Source organism: Phytophthora ramorum, assembly GCF_020800215.1.
Source record: "Phytophthora ramorum isolate Pr-102 chromosome Unknown Phyram_PR-102_s0003, whole genome shotgun sequence".
Lineage (NCBI taxonomy): Eukaryota > Oomycota > Peronosporomycetes > Peronosporales > Peronosporaceae > Phytophthora > Phytophthora ramorum.
Genome location: NW_027150649.1, coordinates 1,639,239 through 1,662,957, shown reverse-complemented (window position 1 = coordinate 1,662,957; position 23,719 = coordinate 1,639,239). Strand labels below are relative to the sequence as shown.

The window sequence follows — 23,719 nt, the reverse complement described above, 5'->3', positions numbered from 1 at the left end:
TACGCGCGCGAGTGCTGGCGGTCGACCGCGCTCTCTCTTCGATGGCGAGCCCTGCATCAAATCGCGACGGAGCCGCTAGGATACGTGTCGGGTGGCTGCTGTGAGCTGTGCCTTACTCTTGGGCGCAGTCGCGCCCGATGGCTCATTCGCGGACCCGCACCGATGGATAGCTCACGCCGGCATTGAGTCCGCTACAAATTGACGACTTGTCCTGTGTCATCGGATCCCACTATAATTCAGTAGCTGGAGTCTGACTCTCCGCGCCACTCTTGGTGACTACACCGAGCAGCTCCAGCAGCGGACAGCAACAGCAAAACCAGGAGCAAACCGCGGTGGCAACAGGCATCTTGCCCGACATGCAGATGGCCTGTTAGCAACAGCATCACGCTGCCCTCGCTCGGGTCGCTGTGGCAAGCGCCACGCAGCAATCGGCGCCCGTAAAAGCTCTGCCTTCGAATCACTTTTGGGCCCTTTCTGCAACGCGGCAGTTGGCTGGAGACTGGTCACTCTTGTCAAAGTATGGAACCATTTCACCCTGAAATTCTTCAATCTATCAGCGACCAGCACGACCAGCGACGGGCGCATGCACCGTTTCTGCGCACGTACGCAAGTCTACGACAGACAGGGCGCATTGTGCAAGTAGCCACTACACATGTACTACCGGGTCTCGCTTGGCACTATCAACTGGGAAGACAATGATTGTTGCAGCTCTGGGTTGGAAGCAGGGCGTTTGGTACTGACGGTAGATACAGCGGCGCTAGCTGCAGCACAGATAGCACGGCGTCTTCTCCGTGGAAGGCGCTGCGTGTGGCGCAGCTGAGCGATGCATGGCAATCTTACTCATGTTCCCTTGTAGCGAGTGGACACAGTACTATTTTCTCAAAGTTTACATCCCTACAACGAGGGGAGATGCTGTCTGCGCTCACCCAGACAGTGGGACACAGCCGCGGCGGACCCTTCGACAGTAGACAAAGCAAGTCGCAGCGAGTCCGATCGCTCATTTCTCGTTTTCGCCCCTCGAGAGTAGGCGCCAGTGTCACGTGGTCTCGCATCCCACACCCCATGGCCATCGGCATGACGCTCAACCAGCTGTACGCGCCGCCGTCCTCCAGCAGCGCCGGCGCCGCGCTCACGCCGCCGCAAGGCCGCAGCCCCAAAGACGACGTCAAGCCCATGGACCGCGTCTACCAAATGCCCTACGCCAGCAGCAGCAACCCCATGCAGCAGTACGCGGCCCCGTATCCTTCGCCTTCCACGTCCTCCTCCATGCAATACGTCGCCAAGCCTGGACCCAGCACGTCCGAGGACTACGCGGCCGACCCGCTGCCGTTCGAGTACGCGCGCAAGTACTCGCCACCTCTCCGAGACGACGTGAGTGGCGGCGGCCTGCGGGCCACGTCGAGTGTCGTCACATCCAGCGCCCCGCAGCACTACAACAACAATGCAGACTCGTACGCATCCCACGCGGGCTACGCGCAGCCGAGGATGGCGCCGTACGCGCAGCCGCAGTATCCGGAGCCCAGGAGCTACCACCACGACATGCACTTCCCCAGGTCCACGCAGATGTACAACCCCATGCTGCCACTGCCCACGACGAGCCACTCGTTCCCGCCGTTGCTGGACGTGACCACCAAGAAGGAGGTGGACGCGTACCCGCAGCCCTCCGTGTACGCGGAAGTCGCGACGCAGAGAGCGCCCATGGGCAGCTCCGGCACGGCGCAGGAAGCCATGATCAAGGTTAAGACTCCGCTGAAGCTTAAGTACTGGCGCAACGGACGCCGCAACCTCCAGTGCTTCCCGAGCTGCAAAGTGTTCGGCGACTACTCGGCCATCAAGATTGAAGACCTCAAGCAGCACGACTTCATGTGGGGCAAGTGCAGAGGCAGTTTGGTGACAGAAGTCACGCTCAACAGCAACGTGACGTTCGACGACCTCGTGCTGCTAGGGCGCGTCCACTCGCTCGAGAATATCCCCGTGGCCTTTGAAGAGGCCGTGATCCGCGAGTGCATGCTAGGCCGCACCGTGGAGATGGACGAGATGGACTCCATGAAGGACCAGTGGATCACTGGAGAGCGGCTGCCGGACTTTGTGCAGCAGGACGGCAACGTCGCGTGCTTCGAGTTCAAGCCCAAGGTCTGGAAGTACACGGAGGACATGGCCCAGGGCAAGTGCAAGCGCCGCAACGTCAAGTACTACGTGCAGTTCGAGGCCTTCGTGCAGATGGTGGCGGGCGACCGCCGCTACTACGCGTGCATCGGCTCGGGCATGTCGACGTCCTTCGAGGTGGGATCGAGCCGCGTGCTCGCCCGCCAGAAGAGGAAGGCGGCGTCCTGCGCGGCCGACGCGGCCCAGAAGACCGGGCAGTCAGACATGGCGGCCATGCAGCAGCCGCCGCCGCCGCAGCAGCTTCTGCAGCACAACTCGAACCCGATCATGCACAACGTCATGGCGACGCACCCCATGTCCAACCAGATGTACGCGCCGGCGTATCACCACGACGGCCAAACGCGAGTCTTGCCTCCGACGTTTCCACACCCGCAGGTGATGATGAACCAGATGCCTCCGCAGCAGCAGCAGATGCCGCCGGAGATGCACTACCCGATGCCGCAGCAGCAGCTTCAGCCCCAGCAACAGCAACAGCAGCAGCAGCAGCAGACCCAGCCTTCGGTCGGGGAGAAGCGCAAAATGAGCAGCGATCGCCCGGCGTTCCCCACGGACCGCGCGAGCAAGATGCTCAAGCCCATGAGCGGCGTCCCCCAGTCCGTTCCCATCTGAATGAGCGGCCACGGACGCGAGCGAAGCGGACAAGTGGGTGGGTCGCGCTGACGATGTCTATTTTCTTTATGAGCGTGCCGTCCGCTGCGCGTGCTGCCGGGTATGAAGCGCGCGCTCGGGGAGTACGAGCGCGCGTTGGGCAGCGACGCAGCACACCTTACCAGCCCCGAGAGGGTGCTGTGTAGATACGATTTTTGTGAGTTGATGAAAGCCAAGCACTAGGTCCGCATGTAAGGACCCCGTCGTCAAATAAAAGTCTCGGTATTTATTGTTTTAATCTGAAATACATGTTGTATGTACAGCATCTCGAGCGCGCATTCAGCCAGCCCGCCCATGATGGATAGCAAAACACTTTCGGTGCGGGAAAGTGTTGATATCTTTGGGCTTCCTGGCGTTTCGTCGGGGCCAGTTGTGGGTGCAAAGCCTGTCTGCTTTAGGGATCCAATCCAGATCCTCTGTGCGTCTTATCCCCATTGAAGCGGCCATGACGACTACCATGCTGCTTCGAGTGGTGCTGCTGCTTTTGGTGGCCGGTAGAGTGGTGCATAGTGCAGCTAGCACTGTTCGAGCGTTGGACGGCTTCGGCCACCCTGTGGCATGGTGGACCGTGCTCAAGCTGCCGAGTCATGTGCAGAAGGAGGCGCACGTGGTCCCCACGCCGTGCGACTGTCCCGTTCCCGACTGCAGCAACGTGCCCACGGCTGGCTGGCCCCGACTCGAGACCAGAGCGTCGGGACTCTGCTACCTCTACGCAGACTCGAGGAACTCCGAGCTCCGACATTTTCGGGACATCGGCTACGACTGTCTGGGCCAAGGAGGCAACGACCCGGTGAGCCACACGCTCAAGCAGAGGGAGACAGACAACAATCCGTACTGGGCGCTGTTTAACGACCAGCTCAATGGTATCGCTGCAGCTTTTCATCCTTCAGGGACACTTGATGAAGGCAAACGGGTGTGCGGAGGTGGAGATCTCTTCAGTGCCCATGCCAAAGGAGCGGTGGCTTTCAAAGACGACGGCAGTGGCGGCTTTTTCCTGCAGACGTCGACGCCCAACTTCCCGGATCCGACGCTCAACGACTCGTTCGTGAGACTTGGGTGCCAGGCAGATGACAATGTGCAGTTCGCACAGCACATGCTGGCCATGTCGTTGGAGGACAGTGAACTGAGAGAGCTCGGAGAGAAGCTGCAGCTCGCGAGACTGTGCTCGAGCAACTTCTTCCAGGATGGATCGCTGCATGATCTCTTGGGGAGTGCAGATTTGTTTGCTGATGGGGCGAAGCAGGAGAATACGAGCGCCTCGGCGTTTTACCACGCACTCCTTGACCCGGAACTGCCGCACCAGCAGCCAGCGGACCCGATGAAAGCCGAGTTTCAACTCAAGTTGTCGGTTGATGAAGGACTAACAAGTCACATGCAGAAGCCTTTTGTCTTTGAACCGATGAAGGAGGGCCAACACCTCGAGGACTTGAACGACAATGGATCACCCATCAATGATGAAGAAGTGCTGGTACTCGTGAAGAGCCCACGGGCTGCTGTGCCGCCTTGGGCTCTGGTTGCAGAGATGCTAGATTCGGACGTGAGTGTTGCTTCGTGGTGGGATGGCAGCTACGGCATCCCTACCATTTGTGCAGGAGACGTCTTCACTGACACTCCACACGAGTTTTGCCTAAACGATCCACCTACAGGCGTGGAATTGAATGCGGATGGGTCTGCACCGTACAACATCGAGAATCTACTTCAAGCCTCGTACGTGCACTCCTCTACTTGATCGTGTTTAATCGGTGAGCTGCTGAGACTGAGATGTTTACTTGTTGTTCATTTTGTAGTTGGCACATGAGCGACGGCAGTACAAACTTTACCTGGCAACTTGTTGGCGGACGTGTACCCGACGGCAATCATGGTAGACAGAGCTGATGATGAACTTGTGCTTGAAACCCAGACTCACGATTTTCTTGATGTTTTACGATGCACAGCAAAATGGGGTCTCACGACTCCTCGCTCTGGTCAAGTGAATACGTCAAACGCCTACGTGACCTTCGGCGACCTCAATATGGAGGGGTTTCCGTGCTCCAAGGCGTGCAATGGATCGCAAGCCGGTCGAGGAGGCAGCTTCTTCTCGATTCTGAAGCCTAAACTGCACACAAGTCTGAGCGAATCGATAATCTCCGGTGCCTGTCGATGTTCTCCTCCTCCTCACTCACAGCGGTCTGGACGTGACGTATTCAATTTGTTCTCGCTCAAGGATCCGATATTAGCAACATTCGAGGAGTTGCGCATGTGTCATCACGGTTGCGTGAAGAAAATTGAAGAACGCCTAGAGCCAACTCAGTTGCCTGTATTGAGTGCTAATGCATCGTCATTCTGGGTAAAATGACGACTTGCAAACCGAAAAGAAACCGTCGCGAATTAGTGATAGTTTATCAATTACTTTTGCTGCGAAAGCAATACTGGTCTAGATGGACAGCGTACAACTGCGGAAATCGCTTGCGCAGGATAAACCTCGGCTTCAAGGACAAACACCAGCATGTAAAACGGAGAGAAGGCAAACCTCCAGGAAGTTTTCGCCCAGAAACAATAATTTTCCAACTTCTACGGTAGCACCGCCAAACACCGGCCCCACCAGGCTACACACGCTCTAGGGCGAACTTGTGCTCGACGTAGAGGAGAGAGACGATCACGATGAAATAGTAGGTGAAGAAGACCCTGGATCACCAATTTGGTCGATTGCTCGCCGTGTTTTGCGGCTGTAGAGAGAATCAACCACCTCCACGTCAGTTGACACTGCAGACAGGCCCACAATCGTGCATACTCCAGAGATTTGCTTTAAAAACATTGGGGTTTCTTGTCACGTCACCAGCAAGTCGGTCGTCTTCAAAGGTGAAACCAAGTGAGCTTTTTGCGGTGCAATGATTCTGTGTTTTGCGCCGGTCTTCGAGAAGCTGTAACAGGGTTTTAGCATTCCTCGAAGTTAACGAAATCAACGCACAATATCTGCGACTATGAACAACGTCGTAAATTCCACCGCTGTATTGGTCGACATTCACCACAGAAATGAAGAGGCTACTGTTAAAAGACACAGAAAATGCCACAACACTTGCGTGAGGTCTTCTAGCTCATGTGTGCAGTGCTTCGCAATGAGTTCCAGTTGGTAAAATAACGATCACCGAATCTCGATATTCATCGGTACACTCACATATACTGAAGTACTTCAAAGTACAGCGAAGAATTGATTGAGCCTCGTTTGAAAGGCGAGTTCTTCAGCAACATAGCTGACTTCATCACCAGCCAAAGCAGAGTCGGTGTAAAAATCCGAGCGAAAATAGGAGCAAACTGAGTCCTAAACGGCACTATGAATCCAATCGAGTTGGCCGCAACAAGACGGGGTACTACAAAGGTAATACTGACCCACACGATACTATCAGCCTCTTGAATAACGACAAATTGAGACCTGAAACAAACCTGACGAGTTGAGCATGTTACGAGTCCTAGCACAAGCTGGTCGAACACAAGCGCAGCCTGAACACACGGCTGGCTTAACATCCTTCGGAAGGCAACATTAATGGGGTATCGGGGTGAGCAAGTTTGCACAAAGTGCTCGCGTCTTCAATGTTGTTTTGCAGAATCAGTTTAGGCGTCGAGGCGCCCGACGCCCTGACAACCAACTTGATTCTGTCCCATGTCTCCTCAAGACGCGCCCAAAGTGAAGTATGACGACTTCCTTTATTTAAGAGATTTGACGTTGGTCCAGCAACTTTTGGCGCTTCTGCTGACAACTGAGATCACGTTAAGATCTGACGGGATGACACTCCAATGTTTCATTGGACTAAAGGCGAATCTGCAGCATGAGAATAACAGCTTAGTTTCCGAAAAGATGGCGCAAAACAGCTGAAAACATAGAGGACAACTTGTCCGACAAGTACTTCTTGATGCTGCGCAACAGAAACCCATCTTCACGGCTCTCGTGGCCGTATCTGGATCTGCGTCTTCATAATTTGGTTGGTATTGACGCGGTATTTGACCAGAGACAAGAACATACAAAAGGTACTGCACTATAGCGGAGCAACTCGAGTCGGAAGCTGACATCAACTTCTGTAGAATAAAAACACGAATTGTTAGAGGACTTCAATTGGTTTCTCCTCTGGTTACTAAAGCAGAAATCATGCCTGAAAAAGCTGATTTGGCCGTTTCCAGCAGCAAATACTTTGACGGGTGAGATACACCAACCCCATTTCAATTCTAGGGCGACCTTGACGATTATTGCTACTTGTCTTGAAGCCACTCAAAACGGAGAGTGAAGTCTGCACCTGCTCCGTCAAACACAGATCAAAAGTTAGATGTTGACCGACCAATTTGTTATCAAACTGGCAAAGCAAATGAATACCGAAATGTTGGAGCTCGCACTGCAATACGATGAGGATCGTGACAAAAACAATGGCTTGTACGGGATAAGCTTCGGTTTCGAGTACAAACGCGAGCTGGTGCAAAGGCGACAGCGCAATCTTTCGTTGCAAGAAGGCGTCAAGGAAGAGGAAGAACCCGATTTCCAACACAGCTAGTATCAGAACGGCAGTTGCAGTATTCATGGTCCAGTTGCCAGCGCCACCCGGATAATAGATAATACGCGATATTTGACAATTGCTCGAGGATGGATCTGTACACGATGAATACTAAAAGGTGAAACGACGCACTCGACGTACTCGACCAACACCACATACTCGCAGTGGAACAGGAGTCGCAGGCCTTGCACCAGCAGCTGTCTCGATCTTTCGGCACGCCTCGAATGTGCATCGTGTTGTTCATGTGTAGCTGCTGACCTTGTGATGAGTACTCTAGTACCAGCCAAATGCACTAATGCGGGGCTCTTGGTAACCTTAACGGTGTAATTGATGCACGTTGGGTCCTCTTCGAGGAAAGATTTCTGTGACAGGTTCGTCTTTTGCTTCGTATACGCTTGACGCTTCTAGTAAATTGAGTTGTGTCTCTATTTCTTTCGTAAGAGGATAGCGCAGACAAGCCCAGAGCCGCACACCTTCAAATGATTTCATTCGAAAGGTACTGGAATCTCGTACCGTGGCGCGTATCATCATCAACAAGCCGGAATCACCCCCACTTTGGTAGATACGAACTGGGGAACGATTGCGGTTGTCAAGCGATAGTTTCACGGACCATGTTTGTGAAGTTGACTACAAACTAACTATAAGTGGTGATTGCAAACATGAAGCAACCGCTAACACTCGTGGCTTCTCGCTCTGATGGGAGCTTCGAGATGAACTACTATACAAAGGAAACATTGTTCAGCGCAAGCTTACCTACTAGTATTTATTTACACTGAAACTGTAGTAATTTCACATATAGACTCATATATTTCTGTTCTGTCCCATGGGTCCACGATTGGTGGTCGGAATGTGCCTGTCTGCCACCAGCCCGCTATCATAGCAGGCACGCGCCACACAACCTTATTTCTCCAGCAGTGTTATATTGTACAGTGCAATAGAGATCCACGCGGGCAGTGCCGCCCCGCTCTCTCTCTCGTGCTTATCACCACGCGTCAGCACATCGCAATCCCGCAGCCTCTCCGGATCTAAAATCGCGGCGCCACTATTATAATAGTGTGGGCGTCATGGCCGAGCCTTGAAAATAGCAAGCACCAACACGCGCGTGGTGTGGTTGGACAAAAACAGACGGGCTAAATTTCTGCCAATCCACGGGCCGGATCCGCCCCCCAGCCCCAGTGTTGCGGAGAATCTAGCGCTGCCCACATCAGCAGTCATAATGTTAATCTCACTTGATTTTATCAAATCGTGCAAACTAATTATGGAAGGCACTCATTTTCCCCACAGAAACGGGTCGCACGAGGGGGGGGGGAAGGTGGTGGCGGCGCGCACACACCAGGGAAGAAGAAACCTCCGGCCCACAACCAAGCGGAGCCCGAGTCGCTCCTTCTTCCGAGAGAGACCTACCATGTCGCTGTTCTCCGCCATGGCCGACGAGGGCAGCGTGTGGGCGCAGGGCTCGTCGCTCTTCAACATCTCGAGCCCGCTCAACGACCTGCTGGAGAAAGACGACTTCACGCTGGAGCAGGTGCTGCAGGAGGACGAACTCGTGCAGGAGGTCAAGACGCGCAACACCAAGCTGCTGGAATTGTACGGCTCTCTTTATTATTTTCGGACCTTTCCCCCCGAATCTAGTGCGTGTATTTTTCGAACCTGACACACTTTTCTTATTTGATGCGGGCCCTTATTTATTGCGACCCTTATTAGCCTCTCGCAGGGAGGCATCGTGCTCAAGCTCGTGGAGTACGTCGTGCGCAGCCCCGAGGACGCTTCCGACGACCTGCGCACGCTCAAGTACCCGTACATGGCGTGCGAGGTCATTTGCTGCGACATCACGAGCATCACGGAGACGCTCGTGAGCTCGTCCCAGGGCCAAACCGTCGAAACCCTTTTCGAATTCCTGTACCAGACCGGGCCGCTGGACCCGCGGCTGGCCGGGTACTTTGAGAAGATCGTGACGATGCTCATGGTGCGGAAGCCGCAGGAGATGACGGCGCTGCTCAATAAGAACTCGGAGCAGCTGCTGGCGGGTTTTGCTCGCCACGCCGCCAGTTTCTCCATTGCTGAGCTGCTCAAGCGGCTGCTGCAGCCCTACCAGGCGGACTACATGGACGACTGCATGGACTTCCCCGGTATGTCGATGGGCTTCCCGCCGTCCAACTCGTGGTACGGAGCGGACGATGACGACGGATTGAGTGGCAGTGGGACACCCACCGCGTCCAAGGAGAAGACGCTGACGTGGCAGTCGGAGCCTACCGTCGTGGACCTGCTGCTAAACACGCTGGCCGACCCGGAGGCTGACAGTGACGCACACAAGCACGCGTCGGAAGTGCTGGTGGACATTATTCACTGCGGAACGCGCGCGCAGCAGAGCGACCCGGCGTCACCGGCCAGCTCGAGCGCCCCCGTGTCGTTTGCGCTGCTGGAGCACTTGGAGACCAAGGAAGTGGCGGAAAAGTTGGTCATCTTGGCTGTCCCGGCGGAGGATGCTGGCCCAGGCGTGTCGTCGATGACAGGTGCTATTTCCGTGCTGAGTGCGCTGCTATCGCGTGCGACGAACGCGCAGTACTGCGCGACGGATGAGATGCCACCCGCTATCGCTTGCGCCGTTGAACGTCTGCCGCAGATTTGCGCGATCCTGAACGCTGACGGAGCTGACGCAGGTACCATCCGTAACCAGCGCCACCAGGAGGTCCCGCGTCTGGGACTGCGTCGACTAAAGATGGTCGGACTCGTTGTGCTGCTCATGCAGTCGAAGTACCAGAAGGTGGATATCGCGCTACTTGAACAGCACGCTATTGAGATCTGCCTGGACTTGTTCTTCAAGTTCGAGTCGGTGAACATGCTGCACGCAGACGTTGAGAGCATGGTGATCGGCATCTTAGAAAGTGGCAGCCACGAACTGCTGGTAGGATTAGTCAAGGAGGCGCGCCTGCTGCCGCGTATCATTGAGGCGCACGAGAAGAACGACGAAGCTACGGCGGCTGCTAAGGGCTTTTCGCTTGGATATGTGGGCCACCTCCACCGAATCTGCAACATGCTTATGACGATGCTAGAGGATGTGCGTGGAAGCACTAACGAAGAGGGCTCGCTGAACGAGATGCGGCACGCAGACACGGTGCTGGAGTTGTTCGAAGAGGACGAGGCCACGTGGAAAAAGTGGGAAGAGCTATCGACTAAGGTGCTGGCCCCCATTTATGAACGTGAGCGTCTTCCTCTTGGTGGCGTAACGGTTAATCAGGGAAGCGAGGACCCGTACTCTGTTATGGGCTTCAACCAGAATGATGAGCTGCTGAATGCACAATTTGCCGAGATGCTAGGCGCCTCAGGCTTCGGCTCCGACCCTAATGGCTTTGATACGGACTTCGATGTGAAGGATGGCGACACACCTATGCTTCCCGAAATCATGAACGACAGCAGCAGTAGCGAGGAGGAGGACGAGGAGGAGCTTGCACGGCAGGAGAGCGCCCCTAAGGGTAGCGAGGGAGGTGCAGGCTCTGATCGCTGGGCAAACTTCGAGTCTGGCGGCAGCTGGGCTAAATTTGAGGACACGTTCGAGGACATTCCGTTCGAGCCAATTCCCGGGATGGAAGAAAACGATTTTGACGATAACGAGCCAGTGCCGGAAATTGTGACCACGGCAGACCTGGCTGTGCCAGTCGCCGGAGCGGCGACTGAGACCGCTGCAGCCCCCGCTGCTGAGCCCACCGAGGCTGGCACTGAGGAGACGGCCACAGAGACGGCGGTGGAGACGGAGACAACAACGGCAGAGTCTACCGTGACGTCGGAAACTACTACACCGGAAACGGAGACGAAGACCGAGTCTACGGAGGAGAGTAGCGCTGCTAGCAGTTCCGAAGAAACTCCTAGTGCAGAGGCAGCTGCGGTAGAAAAAACTCCAGAGGATGCTGCTGCCCCGGAGGCGCAGGCGTGAATTGACAGACAATAGATTCGCTCTTTGATGGGGCGCAGCCACGTGATGATCGCCTCTCGGCAGATGAATAAGCCGCCACCCCAGTATCATGTAGTTTCCCTATAGTTTTGTTAAGCCTTCTTCATCAGCTCTTGTGTTCTCGTTTTCCTTCGTCGAGTGAATGCAGCAACTCGATATCATGACAACGAGCAGATCAATTACTTCGAAGTACTACTTCACTACTTTGTCCTTTGGGCTACTACTGTACGAGCCTCAGTTCGAGTGGCCCTTTCAACGTCTTCGCTGTTCATGCCTCGACCGCGAGCGCGATCGAGAGGGCGAACGACGTCGGCGACGATTTCGGCCACCGCTTCGTCCTCGGCTCCGACTGCGACTCCGACTTCGGCTAGAGCTGTAACTGCGTCGACGCCGACGATCGCGTGAAGGTGATCTTCGTCGACGTCCTCGACCACTTTCGGATGATCTTGACCGAGAACTGCGCCGCCGCCGACTTCTTGATCTTGAATCACTGCGGCTACGAGAGCGATGACTTCGATAACGACTCCTGGACCTTGACGTACTGCGACGCGGACTCTCGGAGCTTCGGTGAGGTGATTGAGGTTCGGATGTGGACGCTACCACAGCAGGTGGAGGCGGCGACGGAACGCGCATGGTGGCAAAAAGACTTGGATGGGCTTGTACTGGTTGTGGAGCCGGCAGTGGGGGCGCGTTAGCAACAGGTTTGAAGGGCACTGGTGCTGCCGGGACCAACGGTTTAACAAATGAGCTCATATTCCTCGGTGGTGGAGGTGGAGCAAATGAGCTCATGGCCGAGGAATTTGGCGGTGCAGGTGCAGGTTGCGCAGATGCATCAGCCCCCAACGTTGACTTCACAAACCCTGAGTGAAATGCAGCAGCCAGCGAAGTGGTAGCAGGCACCGATGCCTTCATGAACCCTCGCAGCCCATCAAGTCTTCCTGGTGGTTTGCCATTACCAACTCCTGCAAAGCCCAAACCTTTGCGCTGGTCAGCCTTGTTCTTTCGCCGGCTATCATTCCACCGCTCCAACTCCGCAGCATCTTCTACATCGAGAGCACGATCTTCGCTTTTTGCTGTCCCTCCAGTCAAATGTGGATGAAGTGACGATCCCTTGCTTGTAGAGTTATTCTGCCAGCTTTCTGCACCACGATCACTGTTACCTGCTGACAGTGCACGAGTTGCAGCCCCTCCACGACGAAAACGCGAATCCCGTTTCGCCAAAGCAAGTAGTTCTGCTGAGACAGCTTGCCCCGACACATCCATATTGTAAACAAGTTGAGCTGCGAACTGCGACTCATTGCGGGTGACCAACGTATACGCTGTGCCAGGTTCGAAACCTTCCAGCCCCATGCGCCCCGTACGACCAATGCGGTGGACATGAGTGTCGATATTTTTCGCCACATCGAAGTTTACCACATTTTTCACATCCTTGACGTCGAGTCCACGGGAAGCTACGTCAGTAGCCACAAGGACACGGCATTCTCCGAGTTTGAACTTGCTCAACGCTTCTGTACGCTCTTGCTGCGTCTTATCGCCATGCAAGCAAAGTGCTGGTGCAGTTGGGAAAGCAGTTGCCAAGTTTTTCGCCAACTCTTCGCAGCCAGCCTTACTACCGGCAAAAATCAGCAGACGACCTTCTTCAACTAAGCTGCGGATGCGTGCCAGTAACCACGGCCACTTTGCTCCATGCCCCGGTAGCACTACTGCAATCTGGCGGATATCTTCATTGGCTTGGCCAACCTGGCCAATGGTTAGCTTCACCGGGTTTTTGAGCACATCTAATGCCAGCGCTTCAATTCGTCGGCGGAAGGTGGCCGAGAACATGAGCGTTTGGCAGTCCGGGCGAATCTGACCCATCACAGAGCGTAGCTGGGGCTCAAACCCCATCTCAAACATCCGGTCAGCTTCATCAAGGACCATGAAGGTCACACGATTCATAGGAGCCGATTTCTTGCGGATCATCTCAATAAGTCTCCCCGGTGTCGCAACCACGACCTCAACACCCTTCCGTAGTGCTTGAACCTGCTCCCACTTGCCTGCTCCACCGTAAATCGCCGCACACGAGGCCCCATACACTCCAAGGAACTTTTTCGATTGCACATACGTCTGGTGTGCCAATTCACGCGTCGGGGCCAGCACTACAGCAATAGGCCCTTCACCACGTTGCAATTCCCGCTGATCCATCACATGCCGCACCATCGGCAGCGTAAATGCCAACGTCTTGCCCGAACCTGTCTTGGCGATGCCAATGAGATCTCTGCCCGAAAGAGCCACAGGAAACGCTTGCGCCTGAATCGCCGTCGGAGCTTCCAGTCCGAGTTTCATGAGCATCCCCAGCATCTTCCTATCAAAACCGAGGTGCATAAACGACCTCACTGGAGCTGGCACTACAGCTCCGTCCACTCGAACACTCAACTCGGAGCGAATTTTCGCCACTTCCTGGTCACTCAGCGCTACAGTCTCACTGTGAGCAGCGTAAAAAACTTTCCGGAAAGGTTCGTACTGCACTGCCGAATGATCAATTGGCGTCAAAACTTCCATCACTTTCTTGGCCATTTCATCTGTCGCGTCCTTCCCGTCCAATTGCTTGGCAGTAGCGTACACTTCTTCGTCCGAGTCGGCTCCCCCCACCTCTACGCGAGGTTTCTTGGTACTCTGTATAATACACATACAAGATATTAGTCATTACCCTGGTGTGCAAACCAACACAATAGACCACCAACGACATATCCAACTTTTAAAAAACGCATTTACGTACCCTTGCGAGCTCCTCTAAATAGCCATCTGAGCCGTCGTCCGTGTGGTTGAGCACTTGAGGCTTGTCGACCACTCGTTTGGCCGGCGCGGCGCGTTGCTGCTGCACTTGGGCGTCGATGCCCAGCATAAATGCGTCCAACGGATCCACCTCGTCCTCATCATTGCCTTCACTAGCAGCTGAGGATGGCGGGCGCTCATCCCCGCTGTCTTCGTCAAAATAGTCCGCCTTCCGCCTCGCGCCGCGAAGATACTCGCGCTGCATTTGGTCCATTTTGCGAAATGGCATAAAATACGTAAATACAGAAATGCGTAGGCTGAGGGTCCGCTTAAGTGCGTTGTCTCCCCAATTAGCAAATTATAGTGATGGCGGAGCAGGAGCAGCAGCAGGTGAGCACCAAGAAGACGCCGTCCGACTTCCTCAAGGGCGTGTTGGGCCGTCCCGTGGACGTTAAGCTCAACAACGGCGTGGAGTACAAGGGCGTGCTGGCCTGTCTGGACGGCTTCATGAACATCGCCATGGAGCAGACGCAGGAGTTCTCGAACGGGCAGCTCAAGGCCCAGTACGGGGACTGCTTCATCCGCGGCAACAATGGTCCGGATTCGGTCGAGGACGTATTTTATGTGTGACTGCGCTCTAATACGGTATTTTGTGTATTCATTTTACGACAGTGCTGTACATCTCGGCGTCCAAGTAAAACAGGCAGCTAGCGGTAATGGTAACACACAATCGAAGGCGGTGAATGACTTTACTTGAGCAGCCGAAATGACAGTGGTTGCTACCGTAGCCGGGGGTGGTGTACAAGCTCTTATTGGTGTGATTATCAAATCGCAGACCTTGAAGCTCTCAATGAGCTGCACCGCTGATGGAAAAAAAAATACTTCAAAGTACTGCGTATTGGCAAGGATTTCATAGGTTCCTTGCTGTTGCCGTCAACATTTGCAGCGCTCTGCAGTATGCATATACTATGCAGTATTCTCTGCAATATGTTGGTATGTTGCAACAATGCAAAACTACCTTCAAAATCGCAAGGATCTAACCAGGGATAAACGACATTGGCACTTTATTCGGCAGAGCGGATTCGGTATAAAATCGAGCGTCCACGACCCAGATCGAAGCTTGAATTCTCAAGGTTCTGTGTAGATCTACCTGTTCCAGCCCAGGACTACAAAGTTGGGTATTGTGTGTTTCCTTGCAATATGAATGACAATACCCAGATTTCCAAGATTGCAAAGACGCAACTGAGGCCCCTTCCCAGTGCATGCCATCGTCTGGGTAGTACGCAACGTTTGGAAGTTGCCTGAGCAACAATTTGTGCACATACCAGCGGAACGACATGCTCAACGTACTCCACCAGAGTTAAATACTCGCATTGAAACAAAAGCTGGAGCCCTTCAAGGGCCAATTTCTTGGATCGCTCGGTACGTTTATTATAGTATCATAATCATCGATAACGCTCGACTGGGATTTCATTGCTTTGTTCAGGACATGATCTTCGTTTTCCAGTCCGGGTTCGAGGTACGAGATGCCGTTGGGTTCCTGAAAATACACGACCACACACGGGTACCATCCCTTGGTTCCTCAAGACGTGTCCATCGAACCGCCAAAGTTGATGTTTGGGTCTTTGTAGTGGTGTGGCTCGTAGTTTCTTCGTAAAACAACTTGGTATGAAGCCATTCAAATTGGAGACTGACTTCAGCACCTAAACGATTCATCCGACGAATTAGAACATCTAGCAGTTTTACAATTAAGAACTTCACATGGACGAGCTCGTACTGCAGCAAAATGATTAAAGCCACGAAGAGGTGAGCTTTACCGCACAAACTTGCGTCTCAAGCACAAAAGCGAGCTGGTACAGCGGAGAAAACGAGAATTTACTCTGCAAGTGTGTGTTGAAGAAGACGAATGACCCAACTTCCAGAATGGCAAACACTACCAGGTAAGCAACAGAGGAAACGTCCCCCATGTTTGGGCAGTAGATAACAATCGCCAATGTCCTGAGCACCGACTGGTACGTCACGAATACCAGCAGAACATCACACTCGACCTCTGAAATATGCGAGACTGCCGTTGCTGACGGTTGTGGGTCCTTCTAGAACAGATAATATCTCTTTGACCACACATGCCGGTGGCTTCTAGCACCAGAAGATGCCTCAGTTGTTCTTTTGGAATTGAATGGGGAAGACAAGACCAAAGCCGCGCGCTCTGCAAGAATTTGACGTTGTAGGCTTCAGGATTTCGAACCACAACAATCGTCAACGCTAACAGATCGGTGCTACTTCTAGTTGCATTAATGGATTGGCGGCTGTTCTTATGAGACAAATACATTTCCGGAGTGGCAAGATGATCACCACAATACTTCGATAAGAACGTGGCTGTAGAGCAGGGTATATTTCGATGCGAGTCATATGAGCGAAAAAGAACCGGTGGAATATGTCGGAATCTTGCTTGAAAGGCATGTCCTTCGCAATCAGCGCTAGTCCGAAGACAATCCTCGTTATCAGCGTGGCATAGATTGATATCGATACAACTCCAAACTGCATCATCATGGGCACAGGGAAGCCGATCCAATTCGCTGCGGACAGGCATGTTCCAACGTAGGCAGCGCTCGTACCGACAGCAATCGCTGCCTTTTTGAAGAATGTGAATTTGAGGCCCGGAACAAAAGATACCACCTGTGAATTCCCCGCAAATGCCCAACATCAACTCCATAAGTAGTAAGCGGAGCCAGAATACCCAGTTGACCGACCACCCTTCGGACGGGTAGCGTAATGACAACACTTCAAGCAGTAGAGCCCCTGCTAAGGCAAGAAGGCACTCAAATTTTTGATGTCGTCTTACAGTAATGATCCAGACACTCGAGACGCTCAATAGAGTACGAGCCCTGCCGACCAACGTGTATTTCATTCCATTTCTTCTCCAACCGATCCCATCTCGACGTACGTGGTGGCGTTTGTTTCGTTGTTGATGCCTCAGCTCTCACGGCTTCGCCGCTGACTTCACGACCGCACACGTCTACGTGTAGTACAAAGTTAGACGCTAAATTGGTACTTCTCTGGCCCCCAGTCGCTTATTCATGCCCGGAGTATTCAGGAGGAAAACACAGAGAGAAACACATTCGGCGGACTGCAAGTTACTTCTCAAGTATTAATTCAGCTGCATCCACAAGCAGTTGGAAGCGCAGATACCTAAGCCGCATCAAATTGCCTTGGTAACGAAAAATTCTTGTACAACGATTGCTGGGAGCAAGCATATGAGGTCTAATCTGTTTTGAGTCCCCGACGCTACTACTCGTGTTGCTCGCAGTCCCTTGAAACGAATCTACATGTACAAACATTTAGCAACAAAACTTTGATCAACCTCAGCGATGAACACAACTGTTATACTACAGTATTAGGTCGCTTGGTGGGCAGCAAATTATTCTTGAACTACTAGCGCAGCGCACTCGGTTCTCGGACCAACTATTGTTAATTTATTCAACTTTTCCCGAACTTTGAGTATCATTTATGAGGCAGGAGTTGAGAATTGCGGATCCCCCGGGAGGGTCCCCGAATCACTACACTCTGTTGTAATATCTGTCATTCCGACTGTACTAGCGAGCAGTTCTTAACGCTTGCCCTGAAGCCATTCAAATCGAAAGCTGAAGTCGGTCCCTGCAAGCAAGAAAATGTTTGTCAAACATTCCCAACCGTTCAATTTCAGCCTGATGAGGAAACACTTACCCAAATGCGCGAGTTCGTATTGCAGTAGTAATACGGTCTCGATGAATAGTTTTGTCTGAATAGAACACATCTGAGTTTCGAGCACAAATGCAAGCTGGTACAGCGGAGAAAATGAAAACTTTCGCAACAGAAAACAGCTAAGGATCAGGAACGACCCTACTTCCAGCACTCCAAATAACAAAATACTCATAGCTGAGTCCGCTTTGAAGCTACCATAACCGCCTGGGTAATGGACAACATTTGGAAGTTGTTGAAGAACTGTCTTATAAGCTACAAACACCAGAGGGACGATGCATTCGACGTACTCAACAAGAGCAACATATTCCCAATGAAAAAGAGCCCGCAGCCCTTGCTCGACGACTTTTTTTGATCTCTCAGCGGATGTGGCGCGCTTACTTTTTCTGCTCTTATTTTCGACTGCTTTACCTCTTGCGTTCGAGGTCTCTGCAGATGCTGGCCTCGTCAAAGCTGCCTGATAATTAGATGCCGGTACTATAGATGCCTTTCGGAAAAGCCGGCCGTGATGAGGTGCTGAAATTGGATGCGGTAAACACGCCCACAAGCGTGTTGAATCGGTGGCTTCTCGAGCCAAATTGACCAGCATTGACACTAGATCATCACCATTTGCCCTGCTCAATTCGAGTGTATGTGAAGAGTCTTGCCGTAAAAGGTTTTTTATGGACCTCGATACTTCGCGCACGTCGTACAGCTCCACCAATGACTGCCCTACGTCGCCTGCAATGAATAGCACTGCGAGTTCAAACGACCCAGAGGTCGACATGCACACAGAGACAAACAGCGCGCTGAAATAGTCTACTGTGAAGGCAACAATTTCTGGCATGAAGTCTTCCAGCTCTCGTGTGGCTTTCACCATAAATTGCTTTGCTGCAAGTCGCCACAGGGGCAATACAACAATCACTGCCCCTCGATACTTTTCAGGTATAAACTCATACAGCACTTTGTAGAATGGAAATACTCCGGCTAGTGTCATGTAAGAGAAAAAGTAGCGTAAGAAGCGCTGCAAACTTTGTCTGCAAGGTGAAGTTTTCGCAAATGGAGCGTAGCCAAACACTAGAAGTGACATTACTGGAACATAAATCGACATGAACGAACCTCCAAGAATCCACAACATCGGTATCGGAAATACCACGACATCTGCCGCCACAAGAGCAGTAGCTACGTAGGCCGCACTTGCACCAAACGCCACAATTAACCTTTTCGATAGTGGAGCATTGAAGGTGGGAACGAAGGTGGCGAGTTTCGTCACCCCGGCAAATGTCATCGTGAATATCGTGCAAGCAAGTCGAATCCAAAACATCCAATTAGCTGCCCAACCTTCAGACGGCGGTCTGAGTGGCAGACATTCCAGCACTATGATAACCAGTAAAGAAGGCAGCGGTGTAAGTACACATACAAGCAGCACTCGCGTTCGTGATGTAGTCTTTATGTAGTGGTCGAGACTTTCCAAGCGTTCGATGGAGTACGAGCCCTGACGACCGACCTGAAGTGACTTCCACGCATTTCGAAGACGTCTCCATCGTGAACTCTGCGGTCGGGTCTGGTTAGTTCTCCCCGCCAATACGTTCGCCCTGCTACCTGATGCCTGGGACATCGTTGGCGATGAATGGAATCTCTAATTGCGGCGTGCGTAACGATCGCCTGGCAGTGATTCGCAACACAAAATAATATCCTAGAGCGAACGTGGACGGCTGCGCACTTCCCGTCAAAGAGATCTCAAACAGAAGCGGAAATCTCGCTCTTGTTGAAGTTTTTGTAGCCATGTTCTAATGCGATGTAGCCATCTCGGTGGAATACGTCGTAAAATCAAATCTGCTCACTTTTTGTCGGATACAAACGACAAGTGGTACATACTCACTTCAAGTCACATGTTATTTGGTGTTCACTTTGTGTACTCATCTGCCGCGCACATTTATCTCATTTGTATCAGCGGCTGCTCTCGCCGCGCCATGTTCGCGTCCAAGTTTGGCTACAAGAGCGCGCAGGCGCGGTTCAACCTGTTGCTACTCGAGGACGGCGAGTTCTTCCTCGATGTACGCAGCCCCCACCCTCTTTTCCGCCTCGAATGCCTCTAATTGGTACCTTTTTGTCGTGTTTGGTCACAGGACTTTAGTGTGCATCGCTATCTGGAGCCCAATCCCGACACACACCGGTATACAAAAATTACGTGCATGTAAAATATGGACTATATTTGGGTATTGATCATTTCGATGATGCAGCAAGGTACAGGGGAGGCTCAAAATGTGCACAAGAGGCTTCTTCTTCGAGCCGCAGGACAGCAATGTACCCATTTTAAGGTTCTTTTTCCGGGATATGAAGGAGATGCCCGTGGCGGAGCTGCATGACCACCCAGAGTGTGGAGATTGTGCCATTTTCCTCACTTTTAAGGTCTCCTCGGTGCTGGAGATGAAGGAGCGAGGGGTGGACCACCCTTACGTGCAGAAAGATACCGCGGATCAGCTCGTGGACGCTGCTGGGGTCCCTGAGAAATATATTTTCTCGCTGCTGCACTCCAAAATCGAGGAGTTTTTGAAAAACGTGCGCCCGATTTGGGAGCTCGCACACAAGGACAGTATCATGAACAAAGTGGACGAGGAGGCACTGCTAGAACCAGTACTCGCCCCGCGACAAACGGATCAATTCGACTCGAGTTTGCTGGTGGATTTCCGGGAACGTCCGTTGTTGACGAAGGGAAAGCTGGTGGACCGGATTGTGCCGTTGCTCAAGTACCCGGGCTGCCTGATGCTGACGAACCAGCGGTTGTACTTCCAGCCGGCGCAAGTGAACAATGTGGGCGACCCCGTGCTGAACTGGGCGTACAATACGATCGAGTACTTGTACAAGAGACGTCATATGCTCAAACAGACAGGACTAGAAATCTTCCTCAAGAACGGCGAAAGCTTCTTCTTCAGCTTCAGAAACCACCATGACCGTGACGATGTGTACGACATGATGGTGAACCAACCAGACTTGAAACATCTGCAGCAAACGGATCTAGAGTCGATGTTACGCAAATGGCAGCAGCGCGAAGTGTCGAACTACGACTATCTAGTGTATTTGAACAATGCCGCTGGACGCACCAAGAACGACCTGACGCAGTATCCGGTATTCCCGTGGATCCTGAACGATTACCAGAGCTCGTCGATAGATTTGTCGGACCCTGCTGTGTATCGCGATCTCTCGAAGCCCATCGGTGCGCTCAATGAAGAACGTCTCGAGTTTTATAAAGCGCGATTTGAAGCGATGCCTCGCGACATGGAGGATGAAGGGTTGCCGCCTCCCTTTTTGTATGGAACGCACTATTCCACCCCAGGATATGTGCTCTACTATTTTGTGCGTATGGCCCCTGAATGCATGCTCTGTCTTCAAAACGGGAAGTTCGACGCTCCGGATCGACTCTTCCAGAGCATTCTTAGCACCTGGAGTAGCTGCAATACGAACCATGCCGACCTTAAGGAGCTCATCCCAGCTTTCTTCGATGATTCTCTACCACCCGACGAGTGGCTTTGCAACGGAAAGAACCTCGATTTGGGCACCACACAAAAATTGACAAGGGTACGGCCCTTTGAGGACTTCACTGGGTTTGCTCGATCTCAACAATCGTGACTATTTAGTATGCTAATTTTGTTATCTGCATTGACGGTAGGTTGGAGATGTGGAGCTTCCTGCGTGGGCATCTAACCCGTCCACCTTTGTCCGAATCAATCGGGAAGCCTTGGAAAGCGAATACGTGTCTGAGCACCTTCACGAGTGGATCGATTTGATCTTTGGCTGCAAGCAGCGAGGGGAGGCTGCAATTGAAGCTAACAACCGTAAGTCTTTTGTGTATATATGTTTGGTTGCAGCGATATGGATGCATCTGAAAGAGAATTTGTGCTGCAGTGTTCTATTATGTGTCGTACGAGGGATCCGTTGACCTTGAGACGATAACAGACCCTGTGGAGAAGTGCTCATTTGAAGCCCAGATTCAAGAGTTTGGACAAACGCCAAAGCTGCTATTTTGTGGTGCTCACCCTTCACGCAATGATATTGGAAAAGCAGTGGATATTGCAACGGTTGATTTGGTGCCCTTGCCACGCAAGTTGGACGAACCTGCCAAACTGACCAAAAACGAATCATCCTCTGCGGTTTCCGATGAAAGTCGAAGCCGAGACGATAGTGATGTTGGGCAGAACAGCACGTATGAGGAGAATGAAGAAGACGAGAGCTCTCTATCAGGGAACCGACGAAGTATGTTTGGCTTCCGAACTCGATCGTTTGGTGCCGTACCAAAACAGGCACAGCGCTTTGTAGGAGGCCTTACAGCACAGATCCGACGTCGAATGAGTGTTGAAGCATCTCAGCGCTGGAATTGGACTTTTGGAACTAACGGCGACGTATCCGCCTGGGCGCCATCAGCGCGCTATATGCTGCATGCTGGGTAAGTGCTTCTTTAAATGCTTGCTCTTCGTCTCATTCTAATTGGGATTTGTTTACTGTAGTGAGGTTACTTCTTTGGTTCTAGGCAAGGATGGCCGAGCGTTATTTTCAACGTCGAAGGATACCACGTTCAAGGTGTCGGCCACGCTGGATGGCACCTTGAGACGTAACTTGTCGTGCAATCTGGCGTTGTCGTGCTGTGACGTGTCGCCCGATGAGAAGTATGTGTTCATCGGATCGTGGGACAACTGCATTTACATGTACTCCATGGATGTTGGACGTGTAATCGACCAGATCACAGCACATGATGATGGTCTCTCGGCTATTTGCGTGTTTGAAGATCGACTGCTGTCTAGCTCTTGGGATGGCTCTATCAAAATGTGGCATTATACCCCGAAGGGAATTGCTACTGCTCCTTTGTCAACGTTCATGGAGTGCGAGGAGTCGGTAGTCTGCTTGTGCGTAAGTCCAGATGGCTCCACGGGCGCTGCAGCAACACGAAACGGTACGCTAATAGAGAAGGTCTATGAAGTCATGGTCTGTTCGGTCCTAACGCATGCGGTGTGAATGCTTCCAGGAGTTGTGTACCTGATTGATTTACGCACGAGCGAGTTGATACGCAAGCTGTTTGCTAGCCCGGTACAGCGTGCAGAGATCTGTGGCTTGACATTCTGCGCTGGAGGATCCACAATTGCGTGCATGAGCATGGCAAACGAACTTTCTGTCTATCAGATTGACGGCACAAGAATGATCACAGTCAACGTGAATGCTGACGATCCTGTCCGGTACGTCAGCTTCATTTTGAGTGCTTTGATTTTATCTGTCGCTCATCAAACGTGGATTTAATTTGCAGGTGTTTCGATTCGGACGGCGAATACGCTGTTGGAGGGACGTCAACCGGCAAGCTGCTGTTCTGGAAGCTAGACGAACCCACTGGTCAAGAGCAGGTGCTGGAGATTTCGGAAGCACACGCACAAGGTGTGTCCGCAGTAACTGTAAGCTCACAGGGCTTGGCGGTTGTGTCAGCGTCTGCAGATGGAGGGATCCGGATCTGGCAATTGCGCCGCAAGTCGTCGTCCCGCGGACGCCTCCCAGCTTTTTTTTAGGCCTAGATCATGAGGGGTGCGTAGCGCTGGCTAGCCTTTTCCGAGTTGATACACACCAGGTCAACATTTGTGCTTAGAATTCTGTTTTCCATGTAAGTTTTTGTTATTCTGCGCGCAAAGCAGTTCGACGTCGTCTCTGTGCTAGTTAGTAACAAGATAGCATTGGGTCGCATCATTTCAGTACATGTATACTATATTCACGATATCTTTGGAGATTCTCTTATCTTACCTCTTTTCAGATAGAAGGCCCGAATCTCTGAGGACCCACCCCACGACCTACGAAGACGGATGATTCCGAAGAAAGAGGTTTGACTACTCTTGCAATCTGATGTTTGGTAAAATGATGAGAAAAAGCAAGACCGCTGAGCAATGCGCACAAAAGTTGAGAATTGCCAACGCTATGAGGGAAGTGGAGCGTG

At 52.4% G+C, this 23,719-nt stretch overlaps 7 protein-coding genes across 7 annotated transcripts; 6 read left to right on the top strand and 1 right to left on the bottom strand.

Annotated features, from left to right (window-relative positions):
- Nucleotides 1-1,062: 1,062 nt before the first annotated feature.
- Nucleotides 1,063-2,775, top strand: KRP23_3698 (uncharacterized protein; the record flags this gene model as incomplete). The annotated part of the gene is made up of 1 exon (XM_067888583.1): nucleotides 1,063-2,775. The coding sequence occupies one exon, from the start codon at nucleotides 1,063-1,065 to the stop codon at nucleotides 2,773-2,775; it is 1,713 nt and encodes a 570-aa protein (XP_067747812.1).
- Nucleotides 2,776-3,259: 484 nt separating this feature from the next.
- Nucleotides 3,260-5,149, top strand: KRP23_3697 (uncharacterized protein; the record flags this gene model as incomplete). Its single annotated transcript, XM_067888582.1, has 3 exons — nucleotides 3,260-4,521; nucleotides 4,602-4,675; nucleotides 4,749-5,149. The coding sequence occupies 3 exons, from the start codon at nucleotides 3,260-3,262 to the stop codon at nucleotides 5,147-5,149; spliced, it is 1,737 nt and encodes a 578-aa protein (XP_067747811.1).
- A 3,587-nt stretch (nucleotides 5,150-8,736) lies between these two features.
- Nucleotides 8,737-11,262, top strand: KRP23_3696 (Serine/threonine-protein phosphatase 6 regulatory subunit 3-B; the record flags this gene model as incomplete). Its single annotated transcript, XM_067888580.1, has 2 exons — nucleotides 8,737-8,918; nucleotides 9,036-11,262. 2 exons carry the CDS (start codon nucleotides 8,737-8,739, stop codon nucleotides 11,260-11,262), a joined length of 2,409 nt encoding a protein of 802 aa, XP_067747810.1.
- Nucleotides 11,263-11,720: 458 nt separating this feature from the next.
- Nucleotides 11,721-11,975, top strand: KRP23_3695 (uncharacterized protein; the record flags this gene model as incomplete). The annotated part of the gene is made up of 1 exon (XM_067888579.1): nucleotides 11,721-11,975. One exon carries the CDS (start codon nucleotides 11,721-11,723, stop codon nucleotides 11,973-11,975), a length of 255 nt encoding a protein of 84 aa, XP_067747809.1.
- Nucleotides 11,777-14,308, bottom strand: KRP23_3694 (DEAD-box ATP-dependent RNA helicase 24; the record flags this gene model as incomplete). Its single annotated transcript, XM_067888578.1, has 3 exons — nucleotides 11,777-11,876; nucleotides 12,140-13,935; nucleotides 14,039-14,308. 3 exons carry the CDS (start codon nucleotides 14,306-14,308, stop codon nucleotides 11,777-11,779), a joined length of 2,166 nt encoding a protein of 721 aa, XP_067747808.1.
- A 92-nt stretch (nucleotides 14,309-14,400) lies between these two features.
- KRP23_3693 (U6 snRNA-associated Sm-like protein LSm6) lies at nucleotides 14,401-14,732 on the top strand (the record flags this gene model as incomplete). The annotated part of the gene is made up of 2 exons (XM_067888577.1): nucleotides 14,401-14,629; nucleotides 14,707-14,732. The coding sequence occupies 2 exons, from the start codon at nucleotides 14,401-14,403 to the stop codon at nucleotides 14,730-14,732; spliced, it is 255 nt and encodes an 84-aa protein (XP_067747807.1).
- A 4,992-nt stretch (nucleotides 14,733-19,724) lies between these two features.
- KRP23_3692 (Protein FAN) lies at nucleotides 19,725-23,300 on the top strand (the record flags this gene model as incomplete). Its single annotated transcript, XM_067888576.1, has 8 exons — nucleotides 19,725-19,808; nucleotides 19,881-19,927; nucleotides 19,995-21,330; nucleotides 21,422-21,587; nucleotides 21,658-22,195; nucleotides 22,257-22,699; nucleotides 22,772-22,979; nucleotides 23,048-23,300. 8 exons carry the CDS (start codon nucleotides 19,725-19,727, stop codon nucleotides 23,298-23,300), a joined length of 3,075 nt encoding a protein of 1,024 aa, XP_067747806.1.
- Between the last annotated feature and the right edge of the window lie 419 nt (nucleotides 23,301-23,719).